This window comes from Bactrocera tryoni, chromosome 1 (assembly GCF_016617805.1).
Source record: "Bactrocera tryoni isolate S06 chromosome 1, CSIRO_BtryS06_freeze2, whole genome shotgun sequence".
NCBI lineage: Eukaryota > Metazoa > Arthropoda > Insecta > Diptera > Tephritidae > Bactrocera > Bactrocera tryoni.
This window is the reverse complement of record NC_052499.1, coordinates 22,859,050-22,879,612: the sequence shown is the minus strand read 5'-3', so window position 1 is coordinate 22,879,612 and position 20,563 is coordinate 22,859,050. Positions and strand designations below refer to the sequence as shown.

The 20,563-nt window shown below is 36.5% G+C and overlaps 1 protein-coding gene across 1 annotated transcript in view; it reads right to left on the bottom strand.

Moving 5' to 3' along the window:
- Window positions 1-231: 231 nt before the first annotated feature.
- The window catches only part of LOC120779552, a 54,399-nt gene continuing 34,067 nt past the window's right edge, over window positions 232-20,563 (bottom strand). The window contains exons 2-7 of the mRNA XM_040111894.1: window positions 15,008-15,130; window positions 5,654-5,793; window positions 2,280-2,561; window positions 1,720-2,208; window positions 1,281-1,436; window positions 232-1,215 (exon numbers count right to left, since the gene is read on the bottom strand). Coding sequence (XP_039967828.1) covers window positions 607-1,215; window positions 1,281-1,436; window positions 1,720-2,208; window positions 2,280-2,561; window positions 5,654-5,793; window positions 15,008-15,130 — 1,799 coding nt within the window. The 3' untranslated portion in view covers window positions 232-606. The remainder of the gene's footprint in view (window positions 1,216-1,280; window positions 1,437-1,719; window positions 2,209-2,279; window positions 2,562-5,653; window positions 5,794-15,007; window positions 15,131-20,563) is intronic.

Below are 20,563 nucleotides of genomic sequence, written 5' to 3'. Positions count from 1 at the left end.
TAGATGGTGGCTGAAATTTTCAAATACTTATCTACGGGGTAAAAATAGGCCAAAAGTTCGAACCAAATAATAACTTTTTCTTGATACTTGGCTAACTCTTGACTCACAATTTTTCTTCACAAAACGCACAAACACAATTTGTTGTATATATTTTTTATTAAAAAAACATAAAATAATAAATAAGTTACATTACATGTAATTGTACGTTCATATTATATGTATATCCAAGAATCTCCCACACACGCAGATTTTTTATTTCTTCTTATATTGATTTTGTGTGACTTAAAATACGGATTGAACTATGCTGAAAACTTAACACTAAGCTGGCGCAACAATCATACCCCCCATTTAATTTCAATTATTTATATATTTTCTCTCAATTTCTCGAATGCGCACAATGACTATTTAGGAATGACGTATTTACTTAAAGACCTACAAATAGTGTTTAGAAACCCATACTTGGCGACTTCATACCATATAACTCGACTTCATGCAAAGCAACCGTTGCACCACCAACTCGCGCAGGCTTCGTTTCGTAACACCACTTCCACTAACTAAGTAATTTTAATCCCTGCATAGCGCCGTCAAGCGCTCAACCCCCCATACTCAAGCTTCATTCGTTTTTTGTGTTGTGGTTTGACTATTTGCCGCCTTGATGCTGTCTAACTTGGCCTTCAGCTCAGCCAGGCGATCGTAGACAGGTTGTGGTGTGATTATATCCACTGCGGTAGTGATCTCTGGCAAGTCATCCTCCGTCGTTTTTATATCGTTGTTCAATTCGACTCTACGTGTCTCCAAAGTAGGGCTTATAACGTCACTTTGTACTTTCTCCGGCGCTGCAGTGGTTGTATCTTCAACGTGTATAGCAAAACTGCGCGCTTTGTCCGACACTTGTATATCATCGCTGTCCACACGTCGTGCTCTAGAATTCTCTTCCTCAGCCATGGAATCTTTGAGTGTTTGTATGTCCAAACCGCCATCACCGCCTTCATTGTCAGCATTTTTGCTGTATTTGGAGAAGTAAGTGAGCGACTTCATGAGCTGATAACTCTTGGAGATGGGAATATTAGAGTCGTAGACACTTTTGCTGGCACTGCAGTCCACATAGAACCACCAGTTGCATTTCAAGATTGTTTGATCGAAGAGTGTGCTCTCTGGGCAAAGGAACGATTTGCGTACAAGTCCATCATCGGTGAGCGCACAAACATGGAACACCTGAACAAGAAATATACTACATAGTGAATCTGATTATTTTATTAGTTAGTAGCGTTGTAATTTACCATGCAACCAAGATCTGTATCGGCATACAGTCCTGGGAAGTGCTTCTGTTTGCCGCAAGAGAAACTCGTCGGTGGCAGATCAACTTTGGACTTAAAGTTATCATCGAAGTTCTTATCATAGCCAACTGGATAGTATTCGCGTGGTGCATTCATGACCTATGCGAAAAAAATTTAGAATATTTTTTTAACACTTTCAATACTCTTTGTCTTTATAATATCCAACATATTGAGTTCTTCCAGAAAACTCGCCTATGTCTTCCGACAGAGAGAGTAGAGCAACATTAACCAACAGCGATAACACGAAAGATAGAGAATTTCTTCTAAGTTATACAAAAAGAGAGTAGCGGGCAGTTATAATGTTCAGTATTTGCTTCACTTTTCGCAATAGTTTAGCGATCTATACTTAACAACTGTACAATAGCACATCCAATTTACGTACCTTCGACATCTTACTCTCGAAAGCTACATTCTCTTTGATATTCTGACTGTCGAGTTCGTTCTGTGGTTGGGCCCAATTCATCACCGGTGCTTTAATCGCTGCTACAGGTAACGGTGCTGGCGTTGTTGTTGTCGTTGTACGTGCTGTCGTCGAGGTACGTACGAATTCTTGACGCAACTTTGCCGCCAACATAGCACGATGCTCGGCTTTCATTTGTTGTTCACGTACGTAGATTGCATGTTTGATTGTGTCCACGGTGACATTGGCCGCCGAGGCTAGTTCCTCCACCGTCACATCCTTCAAATCGAACTTCGGTTCCTCGAACTGCAAGTAATTTGGCTGCCCATGCATAATCCGTTCCTCTGCGTTAGTGAGGGACTTTGTAACGGCAGCGAGACGTGCGACCGAATTAGGCATTGCCTGGAAGGCGGGCACTGCAAGCGGTTGCGAGACAGAAGGGTTCGCGACGTGGAAGGTACGATTGGAGTTCTGTTGCATTCAAGAAAATAAATAATATAAATTATTTATTTTATTTGAAATTTAATTATTTCTGCACTTACCATTGGATCGGAGTAACCTTCCACCAACTTGTTGTTGAGACGAACTCTCGGATTTGGGGAGTCCACTGCAACATTCGTACGTCGCTGCGCCATTTGCGCTACGGGCACAGTTGCGGTTTTCGGTATGGGTCGGAATGCTGGTACACCTAACGGTAAAGGTCTCGCCTCTGTCATTAGTTGTGTAGGCGCTACTTGACGTTTAAGATTCTCTCTGTAAGCAGCGTTGTAGTTGGGAGAGGCCCGCGCGCCAATGCGTTTCTCGGGTATGGGATGCTGTACTGGCTGATAGGGAAACAAGATATTTCATTAGTTCACAAAAATACCTATTTTTATCGAATAATAATAAAAAAAACAAGTAAGGAAGGGCTAAGTTCGGGTGTCACCGAACATTTTATACTCTCGCATGGTAAAGTGATAATCGAGATTTCATTATCCGTCATTTACAGATTTTTCAAATACCGTATTTTTGTAAAGTTTTATTCCGCTATCATCATTGGTTCCTAATGTTTATACTCGTATTATACAGAGAAGGCATCAGATGGAATTCAAAATAGCTTTATATTGGAAGAAGGCGTGGTTGTGAACCGATTTCGTACATGTCATCAGGGTGTTAACAAAATATTACATACCGAATTTCATTTAAATCGATCGAGTAGTTCCCGAGATATGGTTTTTGGTCCATAAGTGGGCGACGCCACGCCCATTTTCAATTTTTAAAAAAAGCCTGGGTGCAGCTTCCTTCTGCCACTTCTTCCGTAAAATTTAGTGTTTCTGACGTTTTTTGTTAGTCGGTTAACGCACTTTTAGTGATTTTCAACATAACCTTTGTATGGGAGGTGGGCGTGGTTATTATCCGATTTCTTCCATTTTGGAACTGTATATGGAAATACCTGAAGAAAATGACTCTGTAGAGTTTGGTTGACATAGCTATAGTAGTTTCCGAGATACGTACAAAAAACTTAGTAGGGGGCGGGGCCACGCCCACTTTTCCAAGAATATTATGTTAAAATATGTCCCTCCCAAATGCGATCCCTTGTGCCAAATTTCACTTTAATATCTTTATTAATGGCTTAGTTATGTCATTTTATAGGTTTTCGGTTTCCGCCATTTTGTGGGCGTGGCAGTTGGCCGATTTTGCCCATCTTCGAACTTAACCTTCTTATGGAGCCAACAAATACGTGTACCAAGTTTCAGCATGATATCTCAATTTTTACTCAAGTTACAGCTTGCACGGACGGACGGACAGACGGATTGACAGACAGACATCCGGATTTCAACTCTACTCGTCACCCTGATCACTTTGGTATATATAACCCCATATCTGACTCTTTTAGTTTTAGGACTTACAAACAACCGTTATGTGAAAAAAACTATAATACTCTCCTTAGCAACTTGTTGCGAGAGTATAAAAACAAATTTTTATTTATGAGTTCTTTTGCGTATATGAGGCCATGGTTCACAGAGCAGCACTCGCCTACTCCATAAATTAAAATCCTAAAATATTACTCAAATAGTTTGGGGATTATGTGTTGGACCATGATGTATGGGCAAGAACTCACTTGCGTAGGTTCTCTCTTTTAAATAATATTGGTGATATTTGTTGCAGATTGATTTATGTTGCTCTGAAGGCCATCTTTAAAGCTATTTACTCCATCTCGGAATATTTGGCAGTAGTAATTCTAACAAGGACTATAAAAGAATAGACAGGGTCCAAAAGTCACTATTTACAGCAATAACTACCTTGTTATGGGTAGATATCTCTACTTTGGAACATCAAAAAAATGTACACTTGGTAACCAAAAAATTAGTGCTGGTTACTTTATATCCTTCTAGCTCGTTTTTCTTTCAATTTTAGGCTATAAGAACCCAGCCTAAGGGACTGTTGTGATCTCGCATTTTCTCATACTTGCGTTAGAAGCCAACTACATTTGAAGTGGAAACTCTCTAGTGCTAGACAATACAAAAATGATACAAGCAACAAATTCTGACACGCTATGTCATAAATGTAGCGCACTGTCAAACTGTCATTGCAATCAAAACTTCCTTTTATTTTGTTCATGGCGTGGTGATCTAATATACATATTTCTCTGTCAAATGCACTCCCAAAAACATAACGAAATGAAATTGTGTCGTAATCTCTATGTTCATTAATAAAAGGATAAGGATATATAAAATATAAGCACTTTATTAATTTACTGAATTATGTGGGTATAATATTTAATGCGGTGTTAACTAGGGACAGTGAAGATAGAGGCACGTTTCCATTAGTTAAAAAGACCGAGTAGAGTATATAGCAGCAATGGTTGGTTGGTTGAAAAGAGAGGCCACATGGCCGTACTTAAGCCAGTACTACAACCGTTGTGCTCCCGGAGGGTAACCAACTTAAACCTTATCTAGAAACTCAGTAGGTTGAAAAAAACCTTACTTTTTACTCTCCAGCTGCCCACGTAACATGGGGAGCTGTGAAATATTTATCGACTGTAGATATTTATCACATAGATAATGTTCTGTCTCATCATGATTCCGCCGAATACACGTTTCCATTTTTCTGAGGGTGGGGTCTTAAGAGTAGGTGCGCTGTGATGACCCCTACAGTACTACTAAGTTCCCTTTTGCTTAAAAGTAAGAGCTTTTTGGTCTGTCCACCATTAACATATAGCATGTGCTGTTTGTGTTCCAGACCTATGGTGTTCCCTAGCCATTGCTCCCAACAACCCTTGAAGGAGCTGAATGGTTTGGGGCAGCTTTAACCCGGACTAGCTCGTATGACTTTCCATTTCCTTCTATCGATATATGACTGGATGAGTAACCGAGTTACCTGCTGAGAGTCTAGTTATTGCCTGCTTGCATAACCTAAAGCAATGGGACTTGATATTGGCGCTACGGACTGCCTTATTATCTGCTTGGGCGTTCACTAGAAGGTTAATGGACTTGCTGCTTATAGCAGAAGCCCACTTGGCATCTTCTATGCTATGCCAGTAATTTCGTTCTGACTGACTGGATTCTAGTAATTTATTTTGAAGCTACCTTCCGTGAATGGTTTACAATAGAAGAAGCCTGCACCTACTTCTATTTCGCCCTTTAATCTGTCGGTAGATATGTAGATTTCGATACAGCAGCAACAAAAAGAAATCTTCGGTGTTACTATATTTTTATAAATATAAAAAAATCACAAAAAGATTCAAATAAATCGATTAAGGTATTTTTAGAGTTCGACTGAGGTCTCTAAGAAGCGAAAAGCGGAAGTAAAAAATATATTACCGCAGCTGACCATAACAATATTTACGCCTTGGCAAATTTTCTCAGCTACTTTTTAGTATATTTAAGTTTTTTTCAACTTTTTTTGCCTTCAAAATGTATGATGTTGAGCTTACCGGCTTTTGTGTAGCAGGCATTACGCCTGCAGCGCTTGGTGGTGACCCATTTTTATAGCTAATGGCGCGTCGTCGCTCCGGTTCACCCTCTACATTGCCGAGCGATTCCGCGAAGCCCAGTTCATCGCCTAAACTGAAACCTAGAAACACATAATAAATCGTTCATAGACTAATTAAAAATATTATTAATGATTATATTTAAATACATTATATGTATAATAATTAAACGATTTAATTTTTTATATTAAAAAAAAAATAATTTCGTTAAAAGTATTAAATTTTATTTTAATAAAAAAGAAAATCTTAATAATTTTCAGCTAATTAACTGTTTTAGTTTTTAGCAATCTTCATGTACGTTCTTCGCCACTAAATTGGTGTGTAAACGCTTGAAGCGCAGTAGACGGAAATGGTAGCTTGCAAGCAAGGTGAGCAGATTGCACTCATTAGCAGCTATCGCTACACACTTGACGCTGTTGCTGAGCTTTTAGCAATTTGCACGGCGCAAGCGTGTGCGGCCAGTCGGTCGGTCGCCACAATTGCTTCATACTCGCCGTTGATTTTTCACTTTTCGCCTGCTTTTGATCACAGATTCGCATTGTTTCTTATTTTATGACTTCATATGTGTATTTTTTGTTGTTTTCAATACATAATGTCATTGACATTGGCATAAATACATAATTATTTTTTTTTAATATACCTATTATTGATTTGACGCAAATTTTAATGTGCTTTTGGTGTTTTAAATTTTTTTGTACCTTGTCAACTAATTTTTGCAAACAGCAGCATTTCTAATCGTTTTGTTAAAGTTTCGAATGCTCATGTGTATTTTTAGCAACTGTGAAAAGTTTAAGGCATGAATCTTAATTGAAAAAGTGCGCTGTTTTTTAATTATTTTAACAAGCAAACATAAAATGTTAATTAAGAAATTAGGCTTGCAGTGATGACTTGATACATACATATAACGCCTCTACGGGACGTATGGTTATGTGCATGGTATTGAGTTCAGTACTTCAATTATTTATAGTCTAAGTATGAGCCGTGGATTCCCAACATTTATTTGCAAATGAAAGCATTGTGAGGAAAAATGAATACAAAATCAAAAATACAAATTTGAATAAAGTAAGGTACATCAAGAATATCCAATTTGTTGTCGGTGTACCAAAGTGAACTTTAAGATGTCTCGAAATTACTACAAAAGAAGATACTAATACTAATCTGTTGTTTTTTGCCACAATATAATGAACCTCTAAACCATGAAATATCGCTAAGTAGTAGATGTTCGTGTCGTTGACATGCGACGTGGGCAAAAAATAGTAGACTCTTTCATTTAAATTTCCCGCGGAAGGCTAATAGTCAAAATACTTTTTTCTAAGTTAGTCAGTGTCACTGTCAGTGACATCTGTGAAAAACACATCAAAATAATCATTAGTGTTTGGTATACGGTTTCTGAAGTACATAAAATGCATTAGTCGATTTTTACGATAAATGAAATTATTCGACAAAAACATCCCTTAACTTTGTGTGCGGAATCTAATTTCATTATGTCAATAATAGCATTGACAGACGGCAGCGTTAAACCAGATTAATTGCATTTTTCGGGATTAATTCAGGAGTTACCACAGCTAACTGCGTTGCTGAATCCAAAAATAACTCTCAAAATTTTAGGGAGTTTGTGAGATTTTCGTTGGCAACATTGTTAAAAATGGCCAATTTTCATCTATTGTGAATGAAATACAAGCAACCCTGACAGCTGTTTATCAAATTCTCAATATAATATCAATAAAACTTCTATGTTATGATGCAGTTTTAAAAATAATGTGTTTATACTTATGTTTTTGTAATAAAAAATGGTTTGGTAAAAATTGGTCGGCTAACAACCGTAATGTTTATCTTCTATCAATTTTCATTGAAAATATTATAAAAAGGGCAATGAGCTGTTTATGAGAGTTTCAAACTCGCATAGCTGCCGTCTGTCACCTACAAATTTGGATCTGATTAAGTTCGCAGTTAATCCGGATTAACGCTGCCGTCTGTCAAGGCTATAAGATAAAAGTGTTTGGTCTTGAGAATCATCGATTAACAGTCAGATAAATCCAGGTTATGTTGATAGTTTTCTTCGGTTATTGAGATGTGTTGCACTCCGAATTCCTTCCGACCGGACAAACTGTCAACATGAAATACTATTTAAGTGTTATGCGTTGTTTGCGTGAAGTTTTTCGTAAAAAGGGGCCGGAATTATGGGCCGACCACTCTTGCTTTTGTATAACGATAATGCATCGTCACATGCTGCATTAATTCGTCATGAGTTTTTCATCAAAATTTCAACCAATATCGTGCCACAACCACCATATTCGCCTGATTTAGCTACGTGTGACTTCTGGCTATTCAGCAAACTCCAACGACCACTTCGGGGAATCCGTTTTTAGTAAATTGAAGACATTAAACATAAATCGCTACGCGCTAGCATTGAAGGCTATTCCAGAAATTGACTTTAACAAATGTTCCGAGGATTGGAAAAAACGTTAGCACAAGTGTATTGGGGCCAAAAGGTATTATTTTGAAGGAGATGATATAGAATTTAAAGAATAAATTATGTACGATTTTTAAAATTATGAACAAAATCTTACCTTTACTGCTCATCATTTTGATGATAAAAGTAAAAATATCAAACACATAATATTGGAAAATTATTCTTTCTTCCTTTCTTTCGGATTGATGGTTAAAAAAAACAATAACCTTCAGGTTTTTATTCTGGTTATTATTATCCTTAATCGCTGGTAGCTTAACTGGATGATAGGTTTGAATGATAGAACCATTTTCACCAAGTTGTGTGGAAAATTGTTCACAAAATTTGGATTGTGAAGTGCCAAAATTATGTAAACGTCATGAGCCAAGTATTTGCATGTTCAGACGAGGCATTTCTTATCATTTTCCTTTCCTATTCCTATTCTTTTCATGGTTGCAACAGTGCCCTTTCAAAGGAATATTTACGTTCAGCATTACGTTATGCCAATATGCATAATATATAGTATGATCGACAAAAGGGTTCACGTCTGAACGCCGTATGTATATGCTGATTCTTAGAGATTTAACAGCTGACAGCTATCATTTCATGTACCGCTTAAAAACTAACCAAGACTTCTTCTTTCGGTAAAGTTTATCAGAACTTCACTGGCAGATGGTTGCTTACTCGATATTGAGAAAATCAATTTGCAGATTGCTGCCGATAAAGTTCTGTTGAACCCCTTAACTAAACATTGAGTAACTGCCCTTAGAATATTGAAAACTATAAGACTGAACTCGAATGTTGACGAACAAAAAGACAGCTGGTTTAAATCAACTAACTGATATAACTAAATGAAAATAGATCACTACAACATACCCTCAGTGGTGGATTTATCAACAGGCTGAGTAGGCTGGAGCCTAGAGCGGCAGATTTTAGGGGGCGGCAAATTTGGCCCAAACATTTTATTTTGTCTTACAGAAATTAAATAAAATTGTATACCTACACAAAGAGATTTGACCCATTTATTAAATTAAATACGTATATTATATTTAACGTGTAATATGTTTCAAAATTTAAATATTTACTACTAGGTATGAATGTATTTGGGTACTTAGTTGTTTTTGCATTGCTGCGCGGGAACGAATGATATGACCGTTCGCTAAGAGTGTCTGGCTGGCTGAACGAATTGACAGCACGAACCACAAGCGAGCGCGCTCGGTTCGCGTCGCGATCGTGTTGCCGCGTGCGGGCGGATCTGTTTTCTGAGCTGGCAACAAAACACAATCAGGGTGCTGTCAACCAGCAGTTAGTGAAAAAGATGGGATGCCAGAAGAACAGCGTTATAATTACTTGACGAAATTAGGGTGAAATGAACTGTGCGAACATATTTTGGCAAAATAAATGTTTATGTAAATTAATTAATGATTTTGCATTGTAGAATTTATATATGTATGCATTTTCAAAGTGTTTAATTTAGTGTGTTGTATAATTTATTAAATTCCCAAGCTAATATTTTTCAGCAGTGGCATCATTGACAAATGTTATGAAAGTTTTGACAGCTCTCTCTCGAACCCAAGAGTTTCGTATCAAGTTATCTATGGCGGCATAGGCATTGAGTTCGAGAACGAGAGAGATAGATATAGAGCGGCAATACAAACGGGGTTTTTCTTCAAAACAAAAGCAAAACAAAAGTGACATTGGTCGATTGCGTCCTGCAGTTTCTAATAACTTCTTACGTATTAACCGTTATTCACCGGCACATTTTTCTGTGGTTGTGTGCTTTCATTTTTCAGACTGTTTAGTGGATTGTATGAATAGATAATTTTTAAAACATCACATCACCAGTGCAGTAAGGTAAGAAATTCTAATGTATTACAATAAATCTTCAGCAACGAATCAGTAATTCAACATGATTCTGTTTTGGAAGGTTTGCATGGAAATTCACATTTTTTGTTTTATTATACTTAAATGTCGATGGTTAAGTACCAAACACTGCTATCTACGAAACATAACGGTTTTTTTTGTAGATAGCAGTGTTTGGTACTTAACCGTCGATATACCTATTTCCTTTGCTTATAATATTAGGTAAGTAGTCGTGGTCTGAAGTCCGAACAAAGGACTTTAATTACGCACGAGAAATAAAATTCCCAATGCATTTTTGTTTTTGTTTCAGTTCTTGAATAAAAAATTGATAGAATGAGTGATGGAAGAAAGCGACTTTGTGGAGCTGAGTATGAGAAAAGGCCAAAATGAAAAAAAAAGAACAAGAATAGATTATCCGTAGAACCATAAAAATTGACAGTTTTCTTACAAGTGACAGTAAAAGCAGTGTTGTTAGATTAGGAAATTCAACCATTTGAGTTCTGTGGCCTAACAACAACTGTCGCCTGTTGAACAATCTGCTTTCGAAAAAACGGATAATTATGTTTTTGATAAGGAGGCGGTAGATGAATCATCAATAAGTATTACAGTTGAAGATGCGTCCCCAAATCAGACGTCAAGTGCAAGAAATGACCAAGTGCTAACAACGGTAAATGTAAACAAGGATCCAGCTTTATGGGAAATTAACGATACTTTAAGGGAGAATATCGCAAGGTCCGGCTTCGATCAAAACAAATATTGTGACTTCTCTCAAAGTGAAAAAATATATGCCGATCAACGTCGTTTCTTGCCAGTGGGTATCTTCCAAAGAAAAATGAAAAATCATGAAGTGAAAGACCGAAATTGGCTTGTTTATTCTGAAACAAAAAGATCTATATATTGCGGACCCTGTTTAGCATTCGGTCCATTGGAGTATAAGACCCAGTTCGAGAACGAAGGATTTAATGACTGGAAAACGCAGAACACCGAGTAGCTCAGCATGAAAACTCTGCACGTCATAAATCTAGTATTCTTAGTTTGAAAGCTAGGAGTGCGATTGATGGCCGACTCGACAATTTGCTACAGGTCCAAATTGATGAAGAAATTATATATTGGAGAAATGTTCTGAAGAGAGTTGTTGCGGTAGTGAAGCGACTGTGTTCAAGAGGCCTTGCTTTCAGAGGCAAAAATGAAAAGTTCGGTGATCCACATAACGGTAATTACTGTATGATTTTGGAACTGTTAGCGGAATTCGATCCTTTTTAGCCAGTCATATTGAACGATTTGGGAATCAAGGATCAGGCAGTACCAGTTATTTATCAAAGACCGTTTGCGATGAGTTTATCCTCTTGATGGGTCATAAAGTCTCAAAACAGATTGGAGACGAGATACGAAGGGCGAAATATTTTTCTCTAATCATAGATTCAACACCAGATATAGCACACGTAGATCAACTTACTCTTGTTATTAGATACGTTTTAGAATCAGGCGAACCGTGTGAAAGATTTGTTAAGTTTTTGCCGTCGGTGGGACATAAAGCTGAAGAAATGTTTTCTGTCATTATTTCGGAGCTCGAAACACTGGGCATAAATATTGAAGACTGTCGTGGGCAGTCATATGATAATGCCGCGAACATGTCTGGCATGTACAATGGCTTGCAGGCAAAAATTCGAAATCAAGCACCTTTCGCATTTTACGTGCCTTGCTCTGCCCATTCTTTGAATTTAGTGGCAACTGCCGCTGCTGAATCGTGTATAGAAGCATGTCGCTTTTTATGACGCTACAGGAAATTTATGTTTTTTGTAAGCTCGACACAACGCTGGCTTAAATTAATGAGTGAAATCGGGAAAGGCAAAACCCTGAAAAGAGTGAATCTGATACGTTGGTCAGCGAGGAGGACGCGTGTAAAGCTTGAGAGATTCTTGGCACGAAGTTCTTAAGACTTTGGAATCAATCAAAGACGATTGTACCGAAAAGCCTGTAACGCGACAAGAAGCGGCGGGAATACTCTTGAATTTGGAGAAACTGGAAACGGCGGTAATGGTTGTTGTGTGGAATGTTTTTGGAAAGAATAAACAAAGTGAATGTTCAAATTCAGGCTTCCGCCGTAGATTTGATCACCGTTGCCGATCTTTACGAATCACTTCGTAAGTTTTTCGTAGCTGAACGAGATAATTTCAAGTATTTCGAAGAAAAGGCGATGGAGAAACGTATCGAAACAGTACACAACAGAAATCGGAAAAAGGCAACCGAAAAGAAAAAAAGATTTGATGAAACATCAGAAGAAGTTATTACAATGACTGCGAGTGAAAGTTTCAGAGTTAACACGTTTCTCGTCCTCGTAGATAGACTGGTGACCGAGTTAGAAAAACGGCAAAACGCCTACAACGATTTTAACGAGAAGTTTTCATTTCTAACCAAAATGAGTGAGTTGACACCCACGACCCTGACGGAAAAAGCTCTTTCCTTGAAAAAATATATCCCAATGATTTAGAAACTGATTTAGTTCAGGAATGCGTACACTTTCAATGTCACATTTCTTCTGAAAGAATTTTGATAAAACCAGATTCTGGATCATTGAAAAGTCTATCTTTGTTTCTACGAAAACAGAATTTGGAGAACATTTATCCAAACTTGGATATAGCACTTCGTATGGCTCTATGTACACCAGTGACAAATTGTTCAGGTGAGAGAAGCTTTTCTTGCTTAAAGCGAGTAAAAACTATCTACGATCTACTTTAAGTCAAGAAAAGCTTAACGCCTTATCTCTTTTGTGCATAGAGTCAGAACTAATGAACAAGATCTCATACGACGATATAATTCATAATTTTGCGAATTTAAAATCTCGCAAAAAGTTAATGTAAAACTTAATTGATCTCATTGTCACTATTAACCTGATTGTTAACAGATTATTTAATAGATATTGTTCGTGTTGTTTTTATATTGTAAGTGGAATAAAAAATATTTAACAATTAAACGTTTACCGACTACACATTATTTTATATGTATAAGCTGTGCTTTTATATAGTGTTGTAGCTCAACACTAAACACTCTTCACTAAATCGTGGGTTGTAAAAATAATCTAGAAACTGACACAACTATTCCCTAGTTCAAAATCATCCTAATAACGAAAAAAAACGATGTAATGAGGACGATAGAGGACAAATCATAATGTTGCAATTTCATTAACACAATAAATGTAATTAATAATGATTGTGAACTAAACTAGCGCATGAGGTCAATAGGCGCGGCAAAAATTGAATAGCCTACTGGCGGCAAATTTCTAAATCCGCCACTGCATACCCTTTTAAGATTCATTAGAAATATAATTAATTCTATTATGTAATGTAGTGAGTAGCCGGAAAATAATGTAGCTTAAGTCGTCTTTCATTAGTAGGTATAAGCTGAGTTTTTCTATCAAAATTATACCCGATGGACATTGTATGTTCGCTTTCCAATTGCCTTGAAAAAGTACGCGTCGAACTACGATCTATTTTATATTAAGAACGTGCCTAAATTTTTACTTTAGTCGAATTAAATTATTTTTTATATATGTATGTGACCTGGTCCTCGTAAAGGGGGCTTAGGTGTGAAAAAAATCAATTTTCACTTTTTAGTTGATTCGGATGGAAGATGAGATGCTTTTTCAGTTTCCCAGAAAACTAGTTTTCGCACGTTAGCTCCCTTTTCGTAGACCAGGTCACATATATTATCGTAGAACTGTATACATAATAGTGCCAAACTAAGGAGATCTAAGTGTTCGAAATTGAATGTTCTAACTTTAACAAGGAAGGAAGGGCTAAGTACACATTTTATACTCTTGCAACTAGCGAAGCTCAAAGAGTGGACATTCTTTTAGGTGCTGGAAAAACTTTGTAATAAAAAACGTTAAACTCTAAGTAACTGTCTGTCCATTTGTCCATCAATGCACGCAATAACTTCAGTAAAAATTGAGATATCTTGATGAAACTTGGCCATCGGCATTACAGATGAGCTGAATCGGACGAATTGCTATAACAAGGCCACAAATTGAGATCCAAACCTGTAATTCGGTACAGAGAATAGTAGTAGGGAGGGGCATAAGCAGTTATAAGAATTGGACTTAGTCCCATCCACTGGCATTAAGTGCGTATCTCATAAATTACTAAAACAACATTATCTTACAGTGCAAAATATTAAATTTCAGATAATTCCTTCATTTCAACTTTCAAAAATTGTGACATTAAGGTACTCGATCTGATGTGTAAAAAATTGTCGAAATCGTGACGTAACTTTTCAACCTCTCTGTTACCGAATTTGTAAACCTTATCCGCTATGGTTGACTTTTTACCGAGAATATCGGTTAATCTGTGAGATATATTATTAAAATTCGAAAGGAATTACTTCCTTTCAATTCTTAATCCTCTTGTCAATAATGGTTATAATGGTATCAATACTTTCCCTATCATTAATATACTTCATATAAAGATTTTCGAACTTTCAGCTGTATATACCGCACCTGTCGGCCAAAATGTCTCATCTCAATGCAAGTCAGAAAGCATCTTGTCTGGTGATAGCATGTCTTGTTGCCATAAACTGATAAAATCAGGTCAGTACGGTCCCTAGCCTCCATATATCTACATTATAAAAGTTTCTAACTAATGCTACTGCTAATATAGCCGCGGCTTTGGTCTCTGAAATTGCGAGATCATTAATTGTTCGGTTGCACCCGAACTTGGCATTTCCTTACTTCTTTTACATAGTTGATAGTTTTCATGAGAGCTACGAATAAATATTTGTTCGTCGAATTTCGCTATGTTTTCATTACGACTAAAGTAAGAATTAAGTTTCATTAAAAAAAAATACGCAAAATACCTTCATTTTCGGCAATGTAACGGTGGATCATAGATACCCATATTAAAATATTCATGTTTGATTTGTTTAGTTTATTGCTATTTTGATTAGTTTTTATTAAATATATCATATTTTCTAGTTGTTGTTGCATTTACCTAAACCAAAATGTGCTTTTAGGCCGCCCAAATTCCTTACACGAAATAGTCCAGACTTTTTGAAGTTACAATTGAGTATGAAACCAAATTCAGATTCAAAAACGCATGTCCCGCAAGCCAATCCTAAAAACAAACACAGAAAAAGGATATGTTTTTTTATACAGAAAAGTTTTTTTTTGTTTTTAGTTTTAGAAGAAAGCGGATTTGATAAGCATGATGACTTTGTATGGAATGTTAGTTGTTGAGATGATGTAAGAGTTGTTGTTGAATGGAAATGGCAAGATTTGGGATTGATAAAGAGGATATGAAGTATACATATAATTTGATTAAAAGCATTTTTGATAGGAAATCAAGCATATCAGTGGGATGATATGAGGAGTTGGAAATTTTCTGTGTTGTTTTCGCGATGATTTATTGTTAATAGACATGTAAAATATAAAAATAATAAGCCTTCAATCCAATACATGTACAGAAAATTTTAATTTATTTATATCACAATCGAATTCTTTACATCTTTAGTCGGTTCCACGGTTAGAAGTAACTTTAAGCATACTTTATTGCTACAGTCATTCGATTAATTACAGTGTATTCAAGTCTTTCGTAGGCATTCTTCGAAACGTGCTTGAAACTGTTACATAACCGAAGCCAGCCGAAGCTTTATGTTAACGCTCAAGTATCAGTAGTTCTATTCAGAGTTCCAGATCCATGTCTGAAACTGATGCTTGGCCACTTACGACAACGTTAAGAGAAAACGGTCGTGCTTGAATCGCGGTGATCCGGCGCAAAACATTCTCCAATTCAGGTTGACAGTCAGGAAGGGTTTGCTATATGTTTGGTAGGATTGATACGGAGTCATCTATTATGAGCAGCTAAACTATTAAATCAATTCTGTACTTAACTTTCTGAAGGAAGCAACCATCCAGAAGCGGTTATAGCCAATAGGAGAGGAATTGCATACCATAAGGACAACGCCAGGACAATAGTTACTCGCCAGATGCTCCGGGAACTTTTGTGGGAAATTCTTATGCATCCACAATATAGTCCAGACATGCCACCAAGTGATTACTAGCTGTTCTTGTGCATGACCAATGAATTTATTGGTAAACAAATCGCATCGAGAGAAGCTTGTAAAAATCGACTGTCTGATTCTTTTGACAATAGGGTCGAGTCGGAATGTGAATGAGTATGAAATCACCTCCAAGGTAGCCACAATACATAATTGATCTAAAAATGATAATTCTATGCTAAATAATGGATTTATTTAAAAAATATAAATCTCATACTTCGGTCCATATAATCTGAAGAAATCCAGATATATATCAGCGATAGTGGCTCGAAAGAAGTTCCGGAAGCTTGGCTTTAAAAATCAGTTTGATCTTTTTGTCACTCTTTACCATTCTATTGTCTATTTTCCTGTCTAATCTGTCTATGTGATTTATTTAGACAGTCTATTTTAGAAGTCTTTCTTTATAAAGTCTAACATATCTATTCTGGTTGAGAGACAAAAATCAAAAATCTCTTTGTGCGATTTGTTTATCTCTCTAGTCTGACCTGGCCTGATCTGATTAGCCAATTTTCTCCATATGTGAATCTATTTGTCTGTCCATCATCCCGTTATTGAGTATGTCTATACAAATTAGTTTTTCATTCTGTATATCCGACTGGCCTCTACATTTTCATAAAGCCAGTCACTTGGGACGAAAACAACAAGCAGAGCGATCGCGCTTTTATCCGGCTAGGAACTATACATTAGGCAACATTCTCCAAAAATATTTGTGGAATATTTTACACCTCTACAACAAACAAACATATGTACATATGTATATGCTTTATTTGACTATCCCCAAACCTTTGTTTTCATAAATACTTTTACGATTATACCCTTTTTATTGCTAACTACAACAACTATAATGTACAAGGCTTTCAAAGCCTCAATAAATCTTTTTGAAAATTTGAAGTGTCGTAAATCACACAAAGATGCATCAGCTCGGCGAACGTATCACCTTCAAAAAAGTTCAGAAATAAAACAACACGCCGATCGGCATTGCTGATAGATTCGCCGACACGTACGGAACTGCCAAATGAAGGGCGTAGGCTATCCATTAGCTATATAACGGTTACACAAAACCCTCAGCTATAACGTATCAGCTGAGCTTTGAGTTAAGAGCCGAAACCAGAGCCATAGCTGGCTGTAAATGTGTTTGTGGGGTGTTAACTGTCTGTTAATTTGCCGTCTTAAATATTGCAAAGTTACTCCCAAGAGCATCAGATAATTTTACATATGTTTATGTTTAATTGAAAGCAACTGACACAAACAACAAGCAAAATAGTGACATTCGCTGTCAAAGTGTTGCGAAAATTTAAAAATCGTGCATTCATTCGAATGGACCTACATATAGTACATACAGACATTAAAATTTTTACATAGATTCATAGCGGAAGCGCATTGCAATTATTTATACACAAAAGTACGTGTGTATGTGATGGTAGTTGAAAATAAGCGTTGGTCCCTAACGGTTTCATGTGCTTAGCCCAGACGACACACTGAACTTGGACTGCCACGACATGCGTGAAATTTTTAAGGTGTGCAAATGCGTGGCTTGGCATGTCGTGTGGTGCCAAACTGGGTTAGTATGTTGCTGTTACTGTTGCCAAAAAAGGTAGAGAAGTAATATTTGCATGCAGTTAAATTGAAATCCCCGGTTTTAATTGATTTTCTTCAGTACAATTATGACATTTTAAGTAATGAAACTAATTTGCAAATTGGACAACCGAGGGGAAGTTGGGAAACAACTAAAAAACTTCGCAAATATTTGCAAAAACTCTTTGAAGTTATATAGGGTACATTTTTAGAGGTAAACACATTTGTTTAATATTATGAGTTTTTGCTCATTTTTTGCAGGGACTCACTGCAAAAGCTAGCACTTGACAAACATTCCAAAATAGTGAATTTTTCAATTCTAAACAATAGAGTATTTTGCATATACCAGCGATGCAGCTGATTTCTGTTTCAATGTATGCGTAAACGAACAAAATCGAAAACAGAGTAACCACGTTTGATTGGTTCGATAAGGCCCGAGATAAGGTTGCGAAAATACTTCACCTTTAAATACTATGTGAAAATTTTGTACATTACCATCCCTTCCCAGGGTTGTGCGTTGGGTTTGGGACCCTCTACGTAAAAAACGCCCCCCATTAAGGATTAAAAAACAGCCTCGGAAAGTAAAGTCGTCGACGAACACAAACCGAACTCAATAAATCACTCATTATTTCCATCCTGCTATATGGTGCAAAGGCAAGGACGGTTCTGCGGAAGATTTATGATCTTTTGCGCATTGGCAACGGAAGAGGAAGACCTCCACTCCGTTAGAAAGACCAGGTGGAGAAGAACCTGGCTTCACTTGGAATCTCCAATTGGCACCAAGCAGCGAAAAGGAAGAAGGACTGGCACGCTGCTGAAAACATGGCTATAACCGCGTAACCGGTGTCTACACCAAGAAAGAATGCGAATAGAATCACGACTATGAAACCGTTGAAAATTAAGCAGATATGTTTTGAGCAGTCTATTTTATCATGAGCACGACTTTTTGAGTGTCACAAAGCATTCAATGAAAATCGTTAAGTCATCGAAAACTTGCCTCATGCGAATCGTTCACCATCTATATCGAAAGTGTTAAAGAAACAGCGCTGGAAAATCGACGAATTGGTATCAGAGATATAGCGGCAGATCTCAATATCATTTATGGATCGAGTGAACCGTTTTGATTAATTTTTTTGGATGTGAAGCGTCTCAATGCTAAACTTGTACCAAAAGAACTGAATATTTTGCAAACACGATGTTGAGTAGAGGTAGCAAAAGAGCTGCTTGATAACAAAACTGAGGGCCGTATATGCATCAAATGCATCAATACTAGTGACGAGGTGTGAGTTTATGAATATGACGTCGTAACGGATAATATGTAATAGCTGATAATAATTGTTTGTAATAAAACACGTGAATATTTTGTTTTTTTGTCAGTCCGGGTCAAATTTGAGTAAATCATATGAATAGCTTTTTTCATTTTTCTGTGTTTTATATGAAATATAAGCATAACAATAAAGCGCTTAATGCAACAGCGCCTAGAAACTAGAAAGCCATTGGTGATTTTGGAATCTAAGAGGTGAGAAATTGTTTGTTGTTAGTTTTGCAGCCCGAGCTTTAACTAAGACTTTTAAGAGACTAATCAAATACAAAACGAATAATCTTAATCATTATGTCTCAACAGAAATCTTACTGTTATGACGATTAACTCACTTATATTGAAAATGTAATTCCAAATAAATTTCAGCCCGAAACCAACTACACACTAGTTGTATCTAAAAGCTAGACTTTCATTTTTCAAGGATAAGGGTTAAAGTAAAAATTTATGCAAAATTTCAGCCCAACCCCTATGCACACTAGTCATCTTTTAAGAAAAGCTCGTAAAACATAAATTAATCAACTGTTCTAACAAAATAGACATATTCAATAATAATCTATATTACAATAAATATTCAATTTTCAATAATTTTTTACAGTGTATTTACTACACCCAGAGACAATGATTAAATACATAAATGTTCAAAAAGCCAAAATTAAAGCAACACTTTAAGTTGACCTTGGCAGATCATGTCAGGGCGTCGAATGTCAGTTAAAGAGTAGAAACAGTGGAAAAACAAAATCCAACAACAACAAATGAATAGACTCTCGTAATTGTTACACTACATTATAGCGAATGATCACAAGTGCTAATCGTTACAATGACATGGAGCCAGTTAATGTTGTTGTAAACAAAATTTATATTCAACTTTATTATAACCGTTATTTACGCCATTCTAATAGCTGTTAATTAAAGTAATCGCGCCAGACAATTAATATCGAATAATTCACTGATGATAACAATGTTCACTAATTTGATAACTTTGTTAAGTAGACTATTATCAATTTTGGAATTTATTATGGCATTTAAGGGTTTAAGTAGTGGTACTTGTCATTCTGGTTAATTTATCAACAACAAAAAGTCTGTTCAATGGTTTTCCAGCAAACACAACATTATAATTACAACAAAACGACTTCAATAATAAATACCCTATTGAAAAAATTTGACAACTTATGAGGCATTGAAATATAAAAAAACGGTATTTATGGTTATTTAGTCAGTAGCATTTGATACTCTTATGATTGCTGTCAACTTTTTTTTATACTCTCGCAACAAAGTTGCTAAGGAGAGTATTATAGTTTTGTTCACATAAGGGTTGTTTGTAAGTCCTAAAACTAAAAGAGTCAGATATAGGGTTATATATACCAAAGTGATCAGGGTGACGAGTAGAGTTGAAATCCGGATGTCTGTCTGTCCGTCCGTGCAAGCTGTAACTTGAGTACAAAATTTAATTATCATGATGAAACGTAAACTTGGCTCCATAAGAAGGTTAAGTTCGAAGATGGCCAAAATCGGCTCACTGCCACGCCCACAAAATGGCGAAAACCGAAAACCTATAAAGTGTCATAACTAAGCCATAAATAAAGATATTAAAGTG